At 41.6% G+C, this 23950-nt stretch overlaps 2 protein-coding genes across 3 annotated transcripts in view; both read left to right on the forward strand.

The window, feature by feature from the left end:
* Positions 1-5713, forward strand: part of adgra2 (adhesion G protein-coupled receptor A2) — a 43599-nt gene extending 37886 nt beyond the window's left edge. Inside the window, exons 12-19 of the mRNA XM_073467293.1 lie at positions 1064-1264; positions 1384-1573; positions 1888-2096; positions 2181-2308; positions 2399-2522; positions 2606-2754; positions 3458-3547; positions 3703-5713. Coding sequence (XP_073323394.1) covers positions 1064-1264; positions 1384-1573; positions 1888-2096; positions 2181-2308; positions 2399-2522; positions 2606-2754; positions 3458-3547; positions 3703-5122 — 2511 coding nt within the window. The 3' untranslated portion in view covers positions 5123-5713. The remainder of the gene's footprint in view (positions 1-1063; positions 1265-1383; positions 1574-1887; positions 2097-2180; positions 2309-2398; positions 2523-2605; positions 2755-3457; positions 3548-3702) is intronic.
* A 1844-nt stretch (positions 5714-7557) lies between these two features.
* rab11fip1a (RAB11 family interacting protein 1 (class I) a) lies at positions 7558-23400 on the forward strand. Of its 2 annotated transcripts, XM_073466020.1 has the most exons (6): positions 7565-8260; positions 15192-15628; positions 15741-16611; positions 18779-20533; positions 20871-20976; positions 21812-23400. In XM_073466020.1, the coding sequence occupies exons 1-6, from the start codon at positions 7911-7913 to the stop codon at positions 22010-22012; spliced, it is 3720 nt and encodes a 1239-aa protein (XP_073322121.1). In that variant the 5' UTR covers positions 7565-7910; the 3' UTR covers positions 22013-23400. The 2 variants fall into 2 exon arrangements, with proteins under 2 accessions (XP_073322122.1, XP_073322121.1); XM_073466021.1 differs by lacking the exon at positions 18779-20533 and having other exon boundaries at positions 7558-8260.
* The last annotated feature ends 550 nt before the right edge of the window (positions 23401-23950 follow it).

Genomic DNA, 23950 nt, shown 5'->3' on the forward strand with positions numbered 1-23950 from the left:
TTTTTTTCATATCTCATCATCATGTCTTTTCTTTAGAGGGTGAGTAGAGCTTTTAGAGAATCCCACTTATATACTTATAGTTGATTTTGATGAACAGGAATTACATGTATATGAAATTAGGGAGTAATATCATATCATAATATTACAAAACATGGAATGTATGTTCAGAAAACAACACTTAGCACACCTTATTAATTTATTTATTTATTTAATCTTTATTTATACTCAAGGATCAAGACAAATACAAAACAGAGAAAAGAAAAAACAAAAAGAGATACAGTACAGTGTCATGATAAGGTGGACCCAAAATGCAGGAGACTACAGCCAAGCACGTCAATTCCAGGATGAATCACAGGAACAGGCATCAGTTACACAACAGATGACTTGAGAAAAACTGAACTAAAGACTGGACTTAAAAACAAACTTAACTAATGAGGGGATGAGGTGCAGGTGGAATGAGGCGGAGAAACACAGGGAAGGGGAATGACCGGAGGAGCCAAGAGAGCAGGGAAGGAGCTGATAGGCTAGAGAGCACACTGGAGACATTGCAAGGCTAATTAGACCGATGCAAGACGGGTGTGGTGGGAAAATCAGGCTGGTGAGGAGCGAAAGAAAAGAGGAGGGAGACAGAGCAAACGACACCATGAAATCCCAGAAAACACATAAAACTAAAATAAAATTAAACTGAAGTGACAGGACCATAATGACATATACTGATAAAGACAATGCAGTCCCATAATAGGCCAGTAGAAAGCCATTAAAAACTTTTAGATTATAGTTTGATAGATCAATGAAGATACTTGAAATGTAAAATACATTCTGTGTAAATCCAACAACATTGTAACTATGGTAGATATTAGACAGATAAATTAAAGTAATTCAAATGTAAAATTAAAATACAGCTATATTAAATATAATAATATTAATATTTATGTCTTGAGTTGTTTTGATTGAGCAGCATAAATTGCACACTGTGTGTTTAAATGTAAACACTGGGCGACTGATGAACAAATGACATCATATTGCAACAATCTTTATCGTTTCTATTTCTGGATACGTACAGGTGTCCAGGAACATTGTGATGGAGGCCCACTTAATCCGACCTGCCCATTTCACGGGCATAACCTGCACCGCATATCAGCGTCGTGAGGTCTCGCCGGTCAGCCAGGGGATGGAAATGGCAGAGTCCACTAATGAGCAGCAGCTTCGTTTTCGCTGCAGCACCGGCTCCCACAACACCTCCCTCAACAATTTTCCCTTAAAGGTGAGGCATGAGCAGCCCTCAATGGGTCTATTACAGACTGTGCAATCAGTAACCTATTGTCCCTCTATTCACAGTAATCAACATGTACTTTACTTTGTATTTGTTTGTTTTTTCTCTAGAATTCAGTAGCCATGGCCTCCGTGACTCTCCCAGCTACTCTCTTTCCTCCTGATGCTCCTGCAGACTGCAAGCTGCAGTTTGTAGCTTTCAGAACCGGCAGCTTTTTCCCTCTGGCTGGGAACTCAAGCAACACTGGGGAACACTCTCGCCGACGTAGCGTCAACACACCTGTCATCTTTGTTGGCCTAGGTGAGCATCCTGGGACTTTTTTCATTCTTTTCCCTGTGAGGATCAAACAATGACAATTTTTGTAATCATTTAAGTCTTTCCACCCACAAAGAGGGCACAGTGAGTCCCAGTCGTGAGGGTTATTGAGTCACCCAGAGAATTGTAAAAACTCAGTATGAAAGAACATGAGTCAGGCTCAGAAAAAGAAGAATAGACATCACAAAATGACTTATTCAACAATTCAGGCATAATCATGTTTTTCACTTCAATATACAATAAACGTTCCAGTCATCACTACAGTTTTGTATCGGTAATATACCTCCTTTCTTTGGCAGACGGCTGCAGCATGTGGAACCACTCGGAACCTATCTGGGTTTCCCTGCGCCACTTGTCCCCTGGTTCTGATGCTGTGGCAGCCCAGTGGAGCCTGAAGGCACTGGAGAGACAGGGAAGCTGGAGTCAGGAAGGCTGTCAGCTGGTCCACAGTGACAGCAGCACGTCCACGATGCGCTGCTCTCTGCTTAGCAACTATGCTGTGCTGCAGGTAAGACAGCCTTCAGCTTTTGTCATTCATCCAGGTCCACCGGGCTGAATGAGACTTTCATTTGTGTGTGTGATTTCTCTCTAGGAGGTGCCTGACTTCCCCAACTCAGCACCCATCTCTGTGAGGGTGCTCCACCCTGTGGTCTATGCCTGCACTGCAGTGCTCCTCCTCTGCCTTTTCACCATCATCATCACACACATACTCCACCACAGGTACTGCAGTGTGTGTGTGCATAAACAGACTTCTCACTGCTGTTTGTTATTTGTTTTATCTCCTCATGAATGTATTCTCTGCCCCTACAGTTCTATTTACATATCAAGAAAAAGCTGGCACACATTACTTAATACCTGCTTCCACATCGCCATGACATCAGCCATCTATGCAGGAGGGATAAGCTTGACCAGCTACCCGGTGGTTTGTCAAGCAGTAAGTCCTGATTTAACACAGTCTCCTCATTTTGATTGGTCACGTGCAAGCTCGGCATCTTATCTGACTGTATCATGTGGCAGGTGGGCATCGTCCTGCACTACTCCTCGCTGTCCACCCTGCTGTGGATCGGAGTCAGCGCCAGGGTCATCTACAAAGAGGCCGTGTGGAGAATGCCACGGCAGCCGGACGGAGAGTCTCCTGCTCCACCTACTCAGCGACCTATGCTCAGGTCAGCGAGCGAGCCTCACCTCAACCTTCTTCCTGTACTATGAGATCGTTGTTTGCTATCAGTGCGATTTATGTTTTTAGACAGATGCAGGAGTTCTGGTGCACGGCCACCCAGACTGTGGCCCATCAAAGTGGGTCATTGTGTTCACGAACCAAAGTCCCTCTGTTTGTAAGGAAACCTTGGATGGACATAACAGAGTGCCGCTGTAAGGCACAAAAAAGCTATAAGTCAATATGAACTCAGAGTGGGGGAGGGGAGGAATCTATGAAACCAACATAACAGAAGCAGAGGGGGTCGAAATAAATCAGAGCAGGGTGATTCGGGGGGGTGCACTGTCTTTCCAAATATTCCCTTCTATTTCTCCTCCCCCTGCCCCCGTGATCCTGAAGCTGCCATCATACACTGACCTCACTGGCCCCTTTGTAGCCCACTCGGCCACATGGGATCATACAGCAATAAATCACAGACTTCTGGAGCCTTTACTGACCCTTGTGTCAGTCTGCCCACTAAGGGAGTGAAGGATCACACAGCTCCGTTCAGATTATAGAGGGTCAGAGAAACATAAAAATACAAAAAGAAAATGACACGGACATGCACACTTTAAAAACATCATCGCAGCCAAAGGTCGTACAAGAACTGCTCTTTATCTCTCAAACTGCTGCCAGGACCTCGTGTTTGATGTGTTTTGTCACTTTTGTTCAAGGTTCTATTTGATAGCTGGAGGAGTCCCTCTTATCATTTGTGGGATCACCGCAGCTGTCAATGTCAACAATTACGGAGACAACAGCCCTTAGTGAGTACTTCCCTTTTCATCTTTGACTTTTTTCACTCTTGACTTTGTGTTATTTTGTTTGGTGCTGAAGTGCATAATTCTGTGGGAGATGCTGAATGCACAGACATGTCCTTGTTGTGCACTGACCTTTCTGACTTATTTTCTGCCTCTTGCAGCTGCTGGCTGGTTTGGCGCCCCAGTCTGGGGTCTTTCTTTGTCCCGGCTGGCCTCGTGGTGCTGGTGACCTGGATCTATTTCCTGTGTACTGTGTTTCGCCTGAGGCATCGTCAGGCCAAAGAATGCACCGGAACCACCCTGTCATCTCCTGTGACTGAGAGCCAGCCTGCACTGGCAGGAAGCACCAGCCTCCTCTCCACAGACTCAGTGGTGGGGCCTATAAACCCTGTTGTGGTGCCAGAGGACCAGTATTCACTGAAGACACAGTTCTTGGTGCTGGTGGCAACCCACTTCCTGTTTGTGGTGTTGTGGTGTTGTGGAGCCATGGCGATGTGGCTGACAGGGCACACTAGCTTGTTGTTTAGCTGTCTCTATGGGATGGCCGCTATTGTTTTGGGTGTGTTTCTGGTGGTGCACCACTGCTTCCGCCGTCTGGATGTGCAGGCTTCATGGCTGTCTTGTTGCCCAGGCTACCGCCGCTCCCATCCCATGTCCACATACACACACACCTGCACTACAGGGAGCGGGGTGCAGACCTCTGAGCAGGGATCACAACTTTTCATCAACTGCCATCCACCTGGTGACTCGTATAACTCCTCATCAGCTCGCTCTTCATCCACGCCAAGTGGAATCAGCAGCGTGGGCCCCGGGCCATGCAAGCTCACCAACCTGCTGCAGGTGGCACAAGAAAATTCGAACAACACTTCACGTGCCCCTGCAAGCAACAACACCAGCACCAGTACTGACAACATCACCAAGCCAACAAACAATATTCTGCCCACCAATAACTCTGCAGCCCCAGTGCATCCCCAGAGAAGAAAGGTGAGTAGCAGAACTAAACAAGGAAGCAGTCAGTATCACCATCGAGGTGAGGGCAGAGGCCACTATCGTCTCAAAGCTCTAAGGACTGCTGGAGGTGGGGGCAGCCTGGGAGCTTTAGGACCCCCTGGTTCTGAAAACCTCAGTGCTTCACATGCCGTTTACAAACAGGCCACGAGTGAGAACGGCAGCATCCACCACAGCCTTTCAGAGAACCAAGCCAGCCCGCTTACCAATGGGAAGCGCATTGGAGAGTCGGTGGCAACCAGCCCCTCAGAGGGAAGTGACGGGGGCAGCAGCGGGAGCCGCAAGCCCTTCCCCCTGCTGCCCACCATGGCCAGCAGAGCGGCCATGCACGGCGCTCAGAGACGATGTGCCAGCAAAGACAATTTGAAACTGGCAGCAGCTGCGGAGCGAGACACTAAGCGCTGCTCGTACCCTTTGAACAGCGTCACCACCACTGTGCCAGGGGCCGCTGCGCCAAACGGCACCCTGAAAAAGTCAGTGCTCGAGCTGGAGCAGGACATGAGTGGCACGGACCAATCACAGAGCTCCGTTGGAATGAAGAGTGGTTTGTGGAAAAGTGAAACCACAGTGTAACCTGTACTTACATGTGAACTTCTATGCATGACCTTAATGGACTCTTAAATGATCGGGTTATGTTTTAATGGTCTCTTGATTATAATAATTATATAATTTAAGACGTAAAATCAGGAAGGCATCCAGGACCCTAAACTGGTACTTCTGCCTCCGTAGCATTGTGAGAGTTTGCTGTGAAATGGTAAAAAAAATAATAAGGCAGGTTTTTTTATTGTCATTTTCAAACGTAAGATACTCACTTATTTTATTCATTTCACAAAAAATGTACAAGATATCTCTGAAATTGGCATGTGATGTTGATTTTGGATGTCAAATGAAAGCTTTACTGTTTTAGTTGTGATTTTTCTATGCATATCAACTATAGCATGAAATGGAATGCAAGACGGTCCATTCCCAAAGTACAGCTATATGCATTTAATCTGTGGAAAACATTTCACCCTTATGTTCGCTTCACGTAATTGTTTGCGTGTGCTCATGTATGCTTTCGAATGTTCTGTGTGCGTGTGTGCAAGTGTGTGTGTGTTTGCGTGAATGTGGCTGTACAGAATCTCAGAGTGAATTAAAAAAGCTATGCGAGACTTTTGAATATACGATGAAGATGTTTCATTTTTGTTTCCGTGTACTCTCATCAGAACTCAGAAAGGAAGGGTTAAAAAATAATTTCCTTTCTCTCACCTGGACTTCAATTTTCAGTCGAATGCAGAAATGATCGTCCTCTCCTGGATGGCGGGGGAACCTTCTCTGTCGTTGTCAGGGATTAGAAATGTGTTAATCTTGCAAGTCAGGCAGATCTCACCAGGTTCGTGATGAAATACTCATCCGACCCATGCTGACTGAAGAGTAAACCTTCTTCTCATTGTAATTTTTAAAAGGGTTAGTTTTAAACATTCCTCATACTCATCACGTATGAGGGGCCTGACAAAAAACATCAAAGCGGGCAGATTGTAAGCTTTTTGAATGAATTCAGTCAGAAGGTTGCCTTCACTCTGAGTGGAATTACAAAGGCCTAAGATGGACTTCTGTTTCTTTCTTTTTTTTTTTACACTTGACACACATGCAATTCAGGAAATTACATTAACAGGAAACTATGCAGCTCATTGTCACTGCTTTTACCCATTGTTCTTTGGGAGGAAGTCGTCATTAAATACAGACAATCACATACTGTATATGGCTACTTTCCTGTGTTTTGATATGGCCAGTCTCTCATTAATACTATTTAATAATCTGTGTGCTTTTGGATCAGCCCCCAGCAGGATGTATTCAGGACGTAAAATATGAAAAATGATCATCTACTCATTATTCAATATTCAGTATGAATTTCAATGTCGTCATGTTCAGGTACGTCATACATCTGGTGCAGATACTGTTATCTGTGTTAACCTTGGCAGCGGCTTGATCTAATCTTGACTTTTGCCTCTGTATCAGTAACTATGATTTTGCTGGTAATTTCCAAGACGTAGAATGCATTCATGATTAACCAAATGTTCATTTAAACATTTTAATTCACTTTTTGAAAAGACATAATTCATTTCTAATAGATTCCTAAAGTGTGACAAAATGGTGGTGAAGGATAGAGCAACTTTCAATAGATTTTTCAATAATTCACATTTCTCATTGTTTATCAGTGAATGTTAAATTCTGCCAAATGTCCCAGCCTTCTTCAACAGTCTGTAGTGATGTGTACTCTATTTTGAATATTACAAACCCTCTAAAAACCCATGAAAATGTGGTGATATGAAAGGTTTTGTTCTTGACTTTATGCCCCAGAAATGATCAACTATTTAAGGAATATTGCCTGAAATCAATTATGTCTTACACGTCATGATGAAAGGCCCGTGACTATATCAAGTTCCAGATACCAAGATGTCACTGAAAGATAAAAGACGGAGTGACTTCATCTTGCTTTGCTCTGGATGACTCACATTGTATTACTTCACCTGAACGTACTGTTCCTTGAACTTCCTCAAATAGAAAATACTATCATCTTATCAGTTTTGTTGTGCCGAAACAACTCTGTTGATTAGAGGAAAAATAATTTTCATATAGCCTACCTTATTTGCCTATTATGATTAAATTCCCTGCAGTCTTTACTTCATTAATACATTTCTCAAGAAACCTAAACCTAAAATTAAAAAATACTGAGAAAAATACTTTGCCTGGATATTTTATTCTTTAAGTGTCAGAATAGCATCACTGAGCTCAGTTCAGTATCAGTCCTTGTCCCATTTAACTCTTCTATGACTTCAACGAGGGTAAACTGACTCCTGATCAGTGTCTGATGACGATACTTAACGGTCCACCGTAGCCAAACGCCCCCCTACACCACCGTCCAATCACTGACGGGCTCCAACAAACTGACAGAAATATCAGCCAATCAGGCGGCAGTTTGTAGAGTATGGGTGGGAACTGCTAACATCAGGGAAGTGGGCTGTTTTACTCCGAGAATTGTTTTCATGAAAGCTTCTTAAAGGAATTACTCGCACCGCAGCGATGTCCCGGGTGGGTAACTCAGACTAGTACCAGCTCAAAGTTGGTTAACCGAGTGTTAGCTCAACTTAAGTGTTATTAGAGGTTTAAATATTACGTGACGGAGAGAAGAGAGAAGTATTACGACACGAAACTGAGCTTCCTGAACTGAGGTGAAGCTAGGTAACCCAAACCTCCGGCCGCAGAGGACGCCGAAGGGGAAAAAGGGGAGTTCAGGAAGAGGTTAACCAACCTCCAGACGCAGTGAGCTATTTATAACACGATTCGGATTAACTTTTGGTAAAGCTGAACGGATTTCGCGATGTCTCTGGCCGACCAGAGCCAGCAGTGGTTCCCGACGAGTGTCCAGGTAACGGTGCATCAGGCTCGGAGCCTGCGGGTGAAGGGCAAGAATGGCACCAACGACGCCTACGCCATCATCCAGGTGGCCAAAGACAAGTTTTCTACCTCGGTGGCCGAGAAAAGTATCGCCCCAGTGTGGAAAGAAGAGGCTTCGTTTGACCTGCCCCTCTTCCACCCGGGCAACGCTGAACGCTGCACGCTGTATGTCATAGTAATGCACCGAGCTCAGGTGGGGCTCGACAAGTTCTTGGGTCAGGCTGTGGTAAACCTCCTGGATCAGCACGACAACAAGTCTCGCAAAAAGTCAGAGTAAGTGACTGCTGTGATATGGACCTAACCTGTTTCAAATTCACTCTTAACATTACATCTGTATTGGGTGTTAGGTTATTTGTAGTAGTTCAGAACTACACAAAGTTATCCACCATCTTCAGGTAAACAAAGCAGAATTATTTTCCTTCTTCTTCTGTAAGCTGTAGCTCAGACTTTATCTTAATTCCACTTTGTTTACAGTGCAGCTTCACCCCATAAAGTCTCCAGAAACTCTACAGAATGAAAGCAATCCATTCACATAAACAGTCCAATACCAATAACTATAATGTTTGACTTTAGGCAACATCATGACACTTAAAAGCATGGTTGAACTGCAATCTGCAAATAAATAGGTCAGTAAACAACCATTAAGGAGCCCCTGGGCCCCCCAACCCCATCCCCATCCCCCAGAGTTTGATTGACTGTAATGATCAATATATGATTATTATTACACCCTGTCTTTAAAACTAATTTGCCCTGAGTGATTATTGCAAAGCAGACCTAAAAGGACTCAAAACAATTACAGGCAAACTTTACAATATTAATAAGGTAAGGTATTTATTTGATGTATTTCTATAAACAAGCCATCGTCAGAGGGGAATAAGGTCCCCAGAACTGTGTTTGAAGCTAAAAGGGTGGTTTCTTATATTGGTCCTGCAAATATAAGCAAAGTAAAAGAAAGAATATGAAGATTAAAAATCAGGCAATGCATAATTTTCTCTTCTGATTAAAATGTCTGACCTTAAACTACATAGTGCACCTTAAAGAAGCGTTAAGGAAACTGTTGTGGCTTACTTCTACCCTCCTGATTATGTATTTTATTGATCTGGTAGTCCAATGATGATTTGGACTTTACCCAATATATGAGACATTTTACAACCTTTACACAAGCAGAGGTTATTTTTAGTATACAACCTGAGACATCCGTCTTTGAATTTGCATCAATAAAAATCCATTTATACTTGGCACATTGTAGCTGTTCTCAAGCTGCTCTTTGTATAAGCTTCCTTTACATATTTATTATTAAACCATGTCTCTGATCATTTAAGAGCATTCCTTGATTTGCTTGTATGCATAAACTGTGAAACCTACCAATACATTATGCATCAATCCTTGATCTCTAGTTTCAGAGACAAATAGAAACACAAATGAATTATGCAGTTTTTTCATGACACCCTTTGCTCATATATCCTGCAAATACAAGGTCTTTTAACAGGTAGCAAATATGAAAAAGCTAGTTATTGCCCTTAAAATGTCAAAACATAGTGATGGACTCTCTCTCCCCTCCCCCCTCTTATCAGTGGCTGTCTGAGAGGAAAAGCAGAAACTACTGTATGGTGATGGTGGAAAAACAGTCCTAGGTTATTCTTATCTCAGTACTTCCCCCTGTCTTCTCCCTCTCTGTTGGACCAACACTAATGTTTGGCTTTTACTTCATACCTTGGTGTGAACTCTGTCTCTTCCATGGAGGCCTAATTGGAAAAATCATTTTCTCACATTGCTGCTATTATTGTAACATTCTTCAGGGCTATTTACTAACAAAGAATACGTCTGCTCACACCCAGAGACGTTAATGAGTCAGGATGACATGTTTGGTTTGACGCAGCATGGGTGTAACATGGGTGTAACAGGAACCAAAATAAAACATTGCATTAGTGTTGAATTAGGATGTATGTACACTCCCTGTTATGTAAGAGAGGTTTTAAAATAAAGATGATTCAAAATAGACACTGTCAACTTTTAACCACAGTAGTAAAACTTTCCAAGTGTGGGTTTTAATATCAAAATGACCTTTGGTAAAGAAAGAGTGACGTGCTGGTTATGAGTTCTTAGTAATCACTCAACCAAGGACAGCCTGGAAACACGCTATTATGACCTCATTCACTTGATTATTGTACAGTCATATCTGAAACGTTATCTTGTGTTTGCTCAGTAGGTTTTTACACTATCGTGGTAAAGTTAATTCCTTGCACTTTCCTTTCCAAGTCTGAACTCCTGCAGTCTTCCTCAGCTTGGCTTGCTCCCTCTGTCTCCCTTAAGACCCAGTATGCAGGCTGGGTATTGGATGTTGCTGTTTTCGCCTTGAAGCGTGCGGTGTTCGATTACTATCCCACGTCTCTATAGTGCTGATACAGGGCGTGACACCGAAGACTTTGTTATTCTGCTGAGAGGGAACTCTGCTGTTGCCTCTCAGACAAAACAGTGTAGCCTATTCAAGATGAAATGAGGTTATTGGGTCTTTATATTTGAGTTTGTGCGAGAATATGAGTCACTGTCACATGTCATCAGACATTCTCATGAAAAACTAGGTGACTATTTCAATTGAAGGATTAGTTTTATGTTACAGTCATGTTGTTATTAGGGCTGCACAATATTTTGAAATAGAATTGAAATTTCAATACGACTAAGTGCTATATCCAAAGAAGCTGTAATTCTTTGGTAAAGGTATATTATGCGACTAAGTGGTACAGAGATGCCCTTGCCTACAAATCTTGTTCTCCATATGTAAGAAAACATGCTTATTTGGTACAGAGCCCAGCAATTTACACAGGATCATGATTTTAATAGTTTTTTCTGTGCAAATGAAAATTGTGATGCAAAAATTGATCACAATCATATCATGCAGCCCTAGTGTGAGTGGATTTAAAGGGTTTATTCAAGTGCATTTTTTACATTTACAAATGACTTAAGAATCCTTGATTAAAGTCTACCAGTAATGTCTTGTAACCAGTAATGTTTGTGGCTGCAACTAACAATTATTTTATTGTTAATCACTCTTCAAGCTTATTTCTAAGATTACAAGACTACAAGTATTTGTTTGGTCTATAAAATGTCAGAAAGCTGTGCAAAATTGCCATTCTTAGGAGTCAGAATTTCCTTCAAGGTTTCCGAAAATGTAATGTATCGTCTCATACAAAAATATTCCCTCTCTGTCCTCACACGCAGGAAGTGTTTTTATCTGCACAGACCCTGCCCTCTCCCTATATCTTTCTTAGTGCTCTGCTGTGTTCTGTGGTCTGGGAATGAGACTCAAAATTCAACTATCTTTCTCCAGAATCACTTCCTGTAACTTTAAATGTTGTGTTGAAAAACAGCAAGAGACAAACCACACATAGTATGCATTGAAGCACAACGAGACATGTTTTTGCCCAACCAGTGGTTAAAACCCCAAAGATATTCAGTTTACAGTCACATTTGGTAACTCAAGCAGCAAATTCTCACAATTGTATACCAACAAATGTTTGCCGTTTTTTTTTTTTGTTTTTTTGTTCTGAAAAATGACTTCAACAATCAATCCATTATGAGAATTGTTCAGTTACAATATTGGATTAGATCCAGTTCTTGCAGAGCCGGTTCTCCAGAGTCAGGTTCATGTGTTGAGACACGTTAGCTACAATATTTATGTTGTAAACAAAGAAACCAAATATTTCCCACACGGATGTATCATGTTTATTCATCCAACATGAGAATCATGGTAAGAAATTTCAAACAAAATACGATCTTATAAACTTTCCTGCAGTGGCGTTTAAAAAAAAAAAAATTATGTTACTCCCTGACGATCCTGATCCTGATGTGTAAAAATTGTATTTTGTTGGAATCTGTATTTTACAGTATTAGTACTTATTCATTTTACTGGCTGTATCCACTGTGGTGACTCAGAGGGTAAATAAAGCCTCTCCTGTTAATCATTATGCATGAGACAGGAGAACTGCCCTTGACAGTTAACAGAGGGAACCAGTCCAGCAGGACCAGTGAGAGCGTGCGTCTTTAGTTCTGTGCTAACAGAACATGTTCACCCTGCCCGTCTGTTCATAATCACAACAATGCATTGTGTGTGTACAGTCATCTATGGTGTGTTCTCTGCTGTGATCCACATAGACAGGACAACAAACAACAGTCTTCTTGATTGGCTTGAGAAAGTGTGATCTCTCTGTCCTTGTGCTTTGACTTAGTTAGGGATTGTTTGTCTTGGCATGCTTGGTTTAGGGTGGGGACTGAGGGATGTTTGAATTCGACTCAGTGTAACTTTCATTACATCACGTTCCTCCCTGCATGTTGGAGAGTGTTTGAGGAATGTTGGTTCACTCCCAACCTTGTTTCCTGACTGTTATCCTCAGAGGAGCCGGTCTGGATGTCGGCTACAGTGCATGACACTAATGTGAATGCTGCAGCAGTAAACTCAATATGAACTGTAGATATTTGTCTGGTTAATGCCTCACCATGCTTTATATTTAAATTTAGTGATAGATATTGTCACTATTCCTCCGTTTATCTCTAACAAGGTTAGATTAAACCTTATTAGAGCTCACATATAACTCTACAAAATGATCAAAGAGGAAATCACACAGTGATGTCAGTTTTTTTACAGTTGGTGAAATGCGTTTCTCAATTCTGAGTTCACTTTTTGAAACTCTTCACACAGTCTACGCTGCACAACAGTAGTCAATATGGACTAAACTGATGATACCTTTTCAGTGCTTAGACAAAAAACACCATGAAATGTTTTCTTACTCAAACTCAACCACTACCAAATCTCTGTGGATTTACAGTCCATTTTGCACATTTGCTATCGCAAAAATGGTCCCAAACCACAAAATGACTTCCAGTTAGAAAGCAAATTGCTGCATCTGCATCACTATTAAAGCCAACTCAGGATAGGTGGCAAATGAGGCAGAATCCAGAAAGTTTTTGTAACTGTATGTGACTGTGCAGCATTTCACTGTTTGCCTCCAGTCACAGAGTGGTTACAGCCCATCCCAGGATGGTGTCAGTTTTCCTTCCAATTTACTCTACATACCTCAAACCCACAGAGGAATTAGTTTCCTCATGGAGGTGGAAAGTTTATGATTGCCACACAGCCAGATGATCTGATGTCCCTCTTGGATGCAGTCAATGCTGGATGTGTGGACATAATCTGCAGAATGTTGTCAGTGATGGATTAGGTGTGCAAAAATATTTTTTCACAGGTGTGATAGCACTGTTGTGCTGGAATTTCTTCTTCTGTAGCTATCCTATGCAAGTATGTATAATGAATACATATAGTTAACTCCGCTAAGGTTTGTCAGCAGGATTAAACCAAACAAATGAACAGATTTTCACAAAACATGGATGAAGGATGGGTCCCATCCCAGAATAGTTCCATTAACTTTTGGTGTGGATCCGGATAAAGGGATGTATTTTTTTCAGGGAATAATGTATAGATCTTGATGGGGAAAAAGGTGTATTGAGGTATTTTGCATTATTATCAGTATGCAAAAAACAGCATACAAATAAATCCTATTGAAGTATTTTGCAGCAGTTGATTCTTTTCTTGTCAAATAGAAACCAGGCAATAAAGAAGTGATGCATGCTTTAATTCTACCTGTTGTTAATGTTACTTTAGGTTGTTGTGTAATGAGCGATAAAGTTTTACTTTGAGAGACAAATGTTAAAGCAAAAGTCGTCAGCGTTTTGGTATAAGAGTTGATCCTGAGGTGTATGAAGTGTTTGGGTTGTATAAAGGCATTTTGGATGTTATATTAACTGCTTTGCAGAGCTGCATGTCTGTAATGAGAAATGACTGATGAGTGTTGAAAACGTGAACTCGGTGTAAAGAAATGTGTGTAACAAAAACAGTAAGTTAACAGTCGGAGGGCTCTGCTGTGGAACAAAAGAGTTCAAAAAGGGAAAGGCTCACCACCATGGGCACTCCTGCTACAGTATTAGTATTAGTCAGCTAATAATAGCAAGGCTGTTATTATACAAGCAGAAAGCATCTGTTAATGGCACTAATTGCCTGTTATGGTATGGTTGTAGAAAGGACTCTCCAGAACACTCCGACCTTTCCCTTGCCGACAATAAGTGCTGATCCTGTGCAACAAAGAGGACATGGGGGGGGGGGGCCTGAACAAAGCTGTAATTGTCAGGCTTTATCTATGGTTGGCATGGCTCTCGCAACAGGAACTGGAACAAGCTGTATGTTAGTTAATGATACCTATCAGTCTCAGGTCAACAAGACACAGCAGTCTGAATTGAAGCATTTAAAGTCAGAGCTGTTAGAGACCAAGGCATTTCTGTTGGATTTATTTACACTTGATTTATTCAGCGTTAACCTCATTTAATCTGAGTTTAAGTGGGCCCATACATTACTTTTTTCTTTACATGGCAGTTTTGTAGTGCCAATCCAGCTTTCTGGGTTGTAGTATCACTAATTACACACAATTAAACTCGAAGATTTATATGTACTTTAATCTGCTGTGTAGGGCTGCCTCTAATGAGTATTTCCATTATGGATTAATTTGTCCTTTTATTGATTAATGGATGAATCGTTTAGTTTATAAAATAAATAAAAAAATGAAAAATGTTGATATCAAGTAGCCAAAGTCCACAATGCAAGAGTCTTCAAATTGGTGTGAATTCGAGCACATGTGAATAAATAAGCCTGCAGCTAAAGATCATTTTCATTCATTTAATTTTTTCAGTGAAACACCTAATTAATTAACCTGCTTTGAAAGCATGGCAAATCAGAACAAGCGATTGTTTTACTTGCCTGATTGATTAAGCTATTAATCAGAAGTTTAGACTTTGAGATTATCATCTCTCAAACAACTAAGCAGTTGATCTAAAAATGTTATTTTGCCCAACAGAAGGCAGTATCAGAACCCATTAATAACCTCTGATGAGCCTTTGTATCTGATACAATGGCAGTGATCTGTCTTATTCTTCATCTTAATTCATTTCAATCTTCATTGTCTGCAATAAGGCTTAACACGCTGTGTTCAGTTTTTTCATTACATTCTTTAAGGGTGAATACGAGGCTAAATTACCCGATTAAATGTGAGTTTATTGTGGTTTAATGATATACAAGCCTATCTTTTATTTTCAGGAAATTCCTATGATGCAAAAATTCCACGTTAAACATCTGTTTCATTTTGTCCCTTTTGTTTTTCAGTTGGTACAAGCTGGTGGACAAGACTGGAAAAGAGGACAAGGCGCGAGGGGAGGTGCTGCTTGATATCCAATTTATGAGAAACAACATGTCAGCTAGCATGTTTGACCTTTCTATGCAGGACAAGCCACGCTCCCGCATCTCCAAGCTCAAGGACAAAGTCCGTGGGAAGAAAAAGGATGGCTTCTCTGACTCTGCCTCAGCTATAGTTCCCTCCGTCAGCCAGGTCCTCACCGACAGCGACGCTGAGGCAGATTCACAGTCACTCAATCAGTCTCCAGGAATGAAAAAGAAATCTAAATTCAAAACACTCTTTGCTCCAAAATCAAACTTGCAGCGTAACATCTCGCAGTCCATGTCTACGCTGGGGTCGCTGCCTGAGAAGAATTCATCTCTCAGTGGCAGCCGCTCGTCTGGCCTTAATGTTGACTCTCCCGAAGGTAACTTTATCTCTCTCTGCTCAGTGTGTACTCTGTTTACTCAGCGCAACGTAAATAAAGGTGCTTTGCATGTCCACAATGACATCATGATTCACTGTCTCTCCTCCCACAGGTAAGAAGAAATTCAAATTCCTGGGACACAAGCGAACAGGCAGCTCTGACAGCAAGGTGTCTCAAGGTCCTTTCTCCCTACTCGGCCGCTCCAAGCAGAGTAACAGTGACCTGAACAACCTGTGCATCAATGGCAACCATGTGTACACAGAGGAAGAGTCCAAGAGTGGATCTACTCTCAGTTTGAACAGCTCAGGCCAAGGATCTGTGGAAGATATCCACAAACACACCTCTGATCCAGATTCCTTCAGAAGTGTACCTGTCCCCTCCATACACATAGAGTCAGATAGGGCAATACTGGAGCAACAGCGCCATCAAGAGGAGGAGGAGAGAAGACAGGCTGAAGAAAGGCGCATAGCAGAGGCCAAGAAGCTGGAGGAAGAGGAGAAATACAAGATAGAGATGAAGAGACTGAAGGAGGAGGAGGAGCGCAGAGTACAAGATGAACAGGAGAGGAAGAGACGCTTCCTTGAGGATGAGGCAAGGAGGAAGAAACAGAAGGAGGAGGAAGAGAGGAGAAAGCAAGAGGAAGAACGCAGGATGCTGGAAGCAGCAGCGGAGGAGCAGAAACGACAGGAGGAGGCCTCCATGAGCGACAGGCTGACGTCTCTGTTTGGAATGATCAGAAAGAAGGAGGAGAAAAAGGAGGAGGTCCAGCAACACACTAAAGAGGAACTACCCACACCAGGCCCTCGCAGTGACTCCAAAGACCCCGAACAACCGATCTCCCACCACTCCACCAACCCGTTTGAGGACATCTCCCTCAGCTCAGATCCTTCAGCTGATCAGCCGAAATCTAGCCGCAACCAGCAAACCCCCTCTGCCATGGTCTTCCTCAACCGCACTGCTAAAGTGTCTGCAGTCAAACCCAGGTAGGCCTTTTTTTATTTGGTTCTCTTAACCAGTAAGGCCTCATTCAGACCAAATCAGGTGTTGCTAGTGTGTTTTGGAGAAACACAACCCAATGTCACACTGCACAGGCAATTCACATACAGTAAGCTGGCAATCAGACTGACTGGTCAACAGTTTTGGTGTTCTAGCAAACACTAAATTTAAAAATGCATTCTATAAATATAGTCTACAACTATAATACTTATAATGGACACTTTTATATTATAAGTGCTGTTTGCAGTGAGATGTTCTGTGTCAGGCTGAAACAGATACTGTCACATAGGCCAAAAAAGACACATGCCAGACATTCAGAGGTCTGCCAAATTGCTCCAATTTGCTATCATGTTGTTTGGAGCCTCAAACGACATTGCTGCCAGGACACTACACCAGCAGGGGAGGGATAATACTCTGCAAACTGGTTGCAGATAGAGAAAGTATCTCTGAAAGTATGGCTGCACGATTAATCATAATATTATCGAAATCTCAATATGGCAATATCCAGATTACAAGAGGCAGGACATTTTTTGATAAACGTAAAATGTGTGACAAAACAGCATTATGATGAGGCTCTGTAGTGCTGCAGAGATGTCCTGGACAAATCTTGTTCTCCAAATGTAAGAAAATGTGTTTGTTTGGTACAGACCCCAACTAACCCTTTTCAGTATAAATTAAAATTGTAAAACGCACAAAGTATAATTCCCACTCATTGTGATTCAAATCCCACTTGCCATATCTGTCAAACTAATCACAATAGGAGTTTTTTTCCTACCATATTGTGCTGCCCTACTCCCGAGTGGGGAGCCGGCAGAATTAGAGCACACAACAATGATACTCTCCCGGTTGTGTCCTCCCACATCTCCACACAACACTGCACTAACCGTTGGCATACCTGATTTGGTCTGAATCCAGCTTCACCCTGCATTAATGTTATGTAATAATATTACTGTTATATCAGTGTTATGACACTTGGTTGGGACACTTGTGGTTGCTTGGAGTCACTTTATTCTTAGCTTTGCCTAACAACAATTAGAATATTGCCTTCAGTAGGATCACAAATGAAGCAGCACACAATGATGCCTTGATGGTTGTACATGTGCATTTTATTTAACCAAAAGGCCTTACCCTGCAAGCAACAAAGTAGTTGTTTTCTTCTGCTCTTTGTTATCCACGCACATATCAGTGAGAAATCTTATTTAACAGAACCAAAACACTTGTTTCTGATTATTTAGTTTGGCGCTATACAATGTCTGTCAACACTGTAACTTGAAAATTTCACAACTTTCCATTCTGTTTCTGTTAACATTGGCTCAACCTTGTGACTGTCTTGAATTACCAAAACCAAGCGGTTGGTGGACCTGTTTGACCAGTTTGGGCGCTGTACAGATGAGAGTCTGGGTGTGACTTGTGTTTCTGAGGATGTTGTGGAACAGGTAGTGGACTGAACAGAGCTCATAAGGAGTGACTGAGCCACAGTCTTACCGTCTTTGCGGACGTGCTGGGTGATTGCATTTTGTTCTTTTTTGTTTTTTTTGTGTTTTTTTTGATTTGGGATTGGACTGGATTTCTCATACCTGAGTCATAATGGTAAGGGGCTTGATCTTGCTCTTGTCATTTATGTTACAGTGGTCCTTGTTTTCAAGGTTTTTAGGGTTTTAAAGTTGTTTGTATTGTTTAGTTGGGATATTCTGATGCTATGTTGGACTACCTTTAATCAAAGTGGGATAATCTCAAAGCAGAGATGTCACATTGTCGTCTTTTCATTTGGACATTCAAAATTCCTCAACATGAGAGTCGCAGCTAAAAATAGAAATGGTAACCGCAAGGCATGTGAATCTTAGATGTTCTGTGTGTAGGTTGTGCCTTTGACATTGATGGTGGACCATTTTATCAACAAATGAATTTATCATATTTAATGGAAGCCTTGTTTAGTGCAGATTTAGGAAAGTGTCTATTGGTTGAGTAAATATTGAATTTTCTATGGGCTAAATTATGTGAGGTTGTAGATGGGCCTTATATAGTTTTTGTGACTGACTTGTTGACATGTGAGATGCTAGTTTAATTGGTGACGGGTTGTACATTGGTGGAAATTACATTAGGTGATGTGATGGTCACACTGACCTGTAGGCCTTTGTTTTCACTCCTCGGCAGATTGCCTCAATCTCTGGAGTCTGAACCCGCTGACTGCCGAACCCCCAGTCAGCTGTGTCCTTCCCCAGCCACCTCCGAGTCAACCCTCTCTAGTGTCCCATCCGAGTCCCCTGATACTTTCTCCAACCTCCACTCGTCCCTGGCTCCATCAAACATAAGTCAAAGCCTGTCTGGTTCCCCTCCTGGCAGCATAGAGAATTTATCCTCTGCGGGATCTTCACCCACCATGGCGGATAAGAAGAAAAGAGCCCCCCTGCCACCCTCTCATCCAGTGCATGGCACCCAAACTGGAGGATATCAAATCAATAACCCTGCATACGTAGATGGCCCGCAGCAAGGCAAAAAAATGTCTCTACCACTTCCTGATTATGAAACCCTATTTCCTCAGAAAAGACACGGAGTACAAGGGCAAACTCGATGGGACCACATCATCGCTGAGGTCAATCAGAGACATATGGACATTCCATCTGATTTTCTGGGTCCAGAAATGAGTGTGGACGGCCCAGAGGAGCATGAACCCAGTTCACTCCCACAGAAGAGACCTGCTTTGATGCCTAACCAAACACAACCTCAGGAGACCAAATCTGTGTCAACCAAAAAAGTGGCGGCCCCAGCTCCCCCTGAAAAAGTCGCACCCCCACAACCTCGACCAGCTGCAGATTCCAGTCAAAGACAGAGCCAGAATATTCCCCAACAATCTCTCATGAGGCCTAATCCGTCTGCTGTACCAGGACCTGTGAACACTGATGCTTCAAGCAGAGAAATTACTTCAGCGAGGTCCAGGGAAGGAGCACGGAAGGTGTTACGTCCATCACCTGCAGTCAGAGCATCTAGCCCAATGAACATGGATACTACAACACCAAATGATCAAAGAAATGTACAAGTCACAGTGAACAAAGAGGCACCCACAGCCAAACCCAGACAGAGGGTGAGTGGCAAAGAGCCAGAACAACAGGAAGACTCTGCTGTGACAGTAGTCGTCTCTGACAAAAACATGAACAGTAACATTCAGATGTTATCTAGTTCAAGTGTGAGCAGCATGGACAAAAAAGGCAGACAGGTGAAGGAGACCTTTGCAGAGTTTGATCCGTTCCCCAGTGCTGATCTTCTTGCCAAAGACCAATGGGCTCAGGTGAAGCAGAACCAAGAAGTCGATGACCTTTTTAAACATTATGTACAAAAAGAGCAGAAACTTGAGGATCGGGGAATGACAGCAGATGATATCAATAGCATTTTTAATCAAGACAAACTGACGGATCCATTTGCTAGTTTTAACGGCAGTGATTCAACCAAACACAGTGAGCACAGGGAAAAAGATGACTCAAAGATAGACAGTCAGGCTTTCCAAAGAAACAATTCACAGAGACGAAACCAGACTCCTCCTTCCAAAACTCAGCCTGATAATAAGACGTCCAAGTCTCGACAAGAACCCACATTTAAAGAAGAATCAACCAGAACCACAGCTAATCAAGGCCTCAATGCACAAAATATCACCAAGGAGGCTTTCACACCGAAGCTTCAAGCTGATGTGACGGCACAGAGCCAGGTGTATGGAGGAGAGGATCCATTTGGAGCTGAACCTTTCACCTTTAACCTCACAGAGTCCCTCCAGGTAGCAATGGAGGAACCAGAGCCTCTGGCAGGAGGTTTGTCTGGGGGAAAGCTGCCTTTGAGGGCGTGGGTCTCACCCTCTGAGGCTCAGCCTGTCAGTGCTCAGAATAGCAATGGAGGTGGGCTAGCCTTTACTCCACGCAGGTGAGATTGAACAGGCTGTTTATCTTGACTTTGTATATGGCATCCGCCTGCTGTTGTTGTATGTGAAGGCAGATAAGGTGTTGGGATCGACATTGGGTGTGACTGTTTTGAAAGCTTGTGATTTCTGGGCCTCTTTCCTCCTTTTTGAGTTTAATTTTGGATAGTGGATTTGAATATGATTTGGAGCATTTGCAAAACATTAGATTGAATTATTTAATCCTTTTATTCTTCTTACAATATTGTTTCTTATTATTTTCTGTGGAGCTTCTGTGCATATTATTGTTCTCACTTGTGGTAATGAGACTTTGTAATAACAGCGTATGCACTTTCTTTACAGGCCTCATCCTGTGAAGCCCATGAGCACGGTTGAGAGCAAGAATCCCTTCGGCACCCCTGCTGTGAAAGAGATAAAGGTCCGAGACAGCACACCAGGGAAAATTCAGGTACTGCCATGTTGACATAAATGACACACTAGGACCAAAACACCTGCACATTTAGACCACTTTTACACTGAAATTAGCACGTATGCTTTATTTTTTTTTAAACACAGGTAAAATAGGCGATTGAGAGTGGATTGCCTTTTTTTGTTGTTTTTTTTGCTGACCATATACCTCATCAGACTTAATCCAGAAGACATTAAACTTGTTTTGAAATGTCTTGATCAATAGCAGTCTGAATTAGACACACCATTTTTTTTCCAGAACTGTCAACACAAGTTACTCAGGAGTGAGACATCTCGCTGCTTTCTCATCTCACATGTGCATAAAGCAGCTGACAAGGCTCAGTTATTAGTGACACAAAAGCCAATAACAACGGTCACTTTTTTAATATCTTTTACTTCAGATTCACTTTCAAACTCAGTGCAGACTGAACGATGTTTGAGTGCTGCTTGATAGATGGAACAGAGATGGATAGAAAAATATTAACAAGCCAGCATCCTGGACTTCATCACACGTTATAGCAACACCCATGACTATCGATAAATAGCAGTATGACATAAAAATGTCTTATCAAAAGGTCCACTAGCTTTGTTTTTTCACTCAGCAGATGTAGTTTTCTTTTGTATTTTAACTTTGTATATGCTTCTGATTTATTCAGAATTCTTAGTTTATTCTATAGTATATTTCTTTACGTCTTTTTTTGCCTTTTCAATTTGAGAGCCAGATGCAACGTAATTTTGTTCTTCTGTTTGCTGGTCTGGTGTATAGTCTGAATGACAATAAAGACGATCCTTGATCCTTGAATTTTACTGTATGAGCTTCTCCTCACTCCCCTCAGCCGGCAGACACAGTGGAAAGTGGCCCTTACACCCAGCTGACACAGGAAGAGTTGATCACACTGGTGGTGAAGCAGCAAACCGACCTCTCCAGGAAGGACGCTAAAATCACCGAGCTTGAGGAGTACATCGACAACCTGCTGGTCCGCGTCATAGATGAGAAACCCTCCATCCTACATTCTCTCAACGCAAAGCCAGTGTAAGGCGATGGCTTCTTCCCACTTAAGGACCTGGTCATGTTTGTCGTGTGTGTTTGTACTGTGTACTGAGAGACACAATCTCTATGAAGGTCTTGGAGCATATGCACTTTTTCAGTTTCAGAGTCAGATTTGTTTGAGAATGCTGTAAAACTGTCTCTGAACTAATAACATTTGGTGATTACTTAATAACAAGCAAGGAAAAGAATCTTTATAGGCAAATGAATGTATATGTTTTGACACTAAGGTACTGGAATTTGCTTTAAATAAACTTGTTACATTGAAACATATTCAACATCTTGATTTATATACCATACCTGATGACACTTGGGTTGAGCTTTATTTGATAAACTAATAATACGGAGAATCTTTTTTTAAACTATTATCTGGCTGTTCACACTGTGCTTTGTGTAACTTATTGCTGTGTGATTAATGATTATAAACATAAACAATCACCACAAGTTCATGCAGCACCTTGATGAGGTAAGAATGTAACATTTCTCTTATAAATATGTTTGCATTAAATTTATAATTCAATGCATTTCTTCAGGTCATAACTAATGAAATAATTATGACCTTACGAGCTGAGTACAGATTAAGACTGTTTATATATCAAGTGCACATTGACTTTTCCCTCCACCACTTAAGTCTTATTTTTTATTTTCTTTGTTTATCCTTATGGTTAGCATGTGTTTTCTTAACATTCCTCCCTTGTTCTACTCACCACAGTCGAATGTCAGCTCGTCGTCCAGTCCTTAAAAAGATACATTGTGCCTATTTTTGCTTCAATGAGGTCTTATTTAGAAAACCAGCAATAAATAAAATGGGCAGCTTCTCAGAGTGTATACAGTTTGAATTACACAGTGGTTCTTTTTTCTTTTTTTGTGGTTGTAATTTAGGCTGTGCACAGAAATATTATGCAAGTAATCATACAGAATCAAACTGTTTGTGTTGTATTTATAAAATGAAAACCAAGAGATAATCAAAAGGTAATCATCAGAGGAGCAGCAATAGTAACAGTATCTGTAATTATAACCAACCAGCCTTGTCTTTGTATATGAACTACACTAATGAATGAACCCTGCATATATGCCTTTATATGACTATTATTTTATGTTTGGGCAGAAATGATAGCAATATTAATCTTCAGAATGTACAGCCCTGTGCCTTCAAAACCTTTTTCATGACTTTTCTGTCTGATTTGCTGGATGGACAGTTTGTTGGCTACCTCTCTTCTTCTCTTTGGACTTGGAGCTTAAAGAATGTGCAGCCTGATGTTTGGACTGTTTGTCTGACACGCTGATGATACTTCACTCGATGTAAAACGTCTGAAACAAGTGATGCTGAGCAAAATCTGATTTTTATTTGAAATAAAGACACTAATTATTTCACCAGTTTGTTTGTGTCTGCAATTACTTAAAATTAATTTCTTTACAATATGTACAGCAGATGGATGAAATAGAACTTACATATGAAATATTATCTACATATTTTTACCATAATACAAGTGCTCATCACAGTGACAACTCCATTGTTTGCCTTCCCAGGAGCTTTATTTTCAGTCCCCAACAAATTCACTATTTACTATTTTCTTGGGTAAACGTTTGGCAAAAAAATACAGTGCCCAGCTGTTTGAGGAAATTATCAAGCCTCGTCTTTTCTGAAGTTTGTTTTTCATAGATCATACAACAAGATGTTGCCAAATAAACTGGCCTCATGTGAAAGAGACGTTACCAAAATAGATGAGTTAAATCTTTACAAAAGGCAGGCAGGATATTCAGTTTGAATTTTAAACAACAAATGAATTTACAAGGTTTTTTTATCTGCATATGTGAAAGAAAAAAGCTAAAGAATAAAGCTTTTAATGACCTCTGTCCTCCCTTAATCGAATAAACTAGAGTTTAGCAAATGGGACTGCTGATGGAAATTCGTAGCAGGCTAGCA

The sequence above is a fragment of the Pagrus major genome, chromosome 5, assembly GCF_040436345.1.
Source record: "Pagrus major chromosome 5, Pma_NU_1.0".
NCBI classification, from domain to species: Eukaryota; Metazoa; Chordata; class Actinopteri; order Spariformes; family Sparidae; genus Pagrus; species Pagrus major.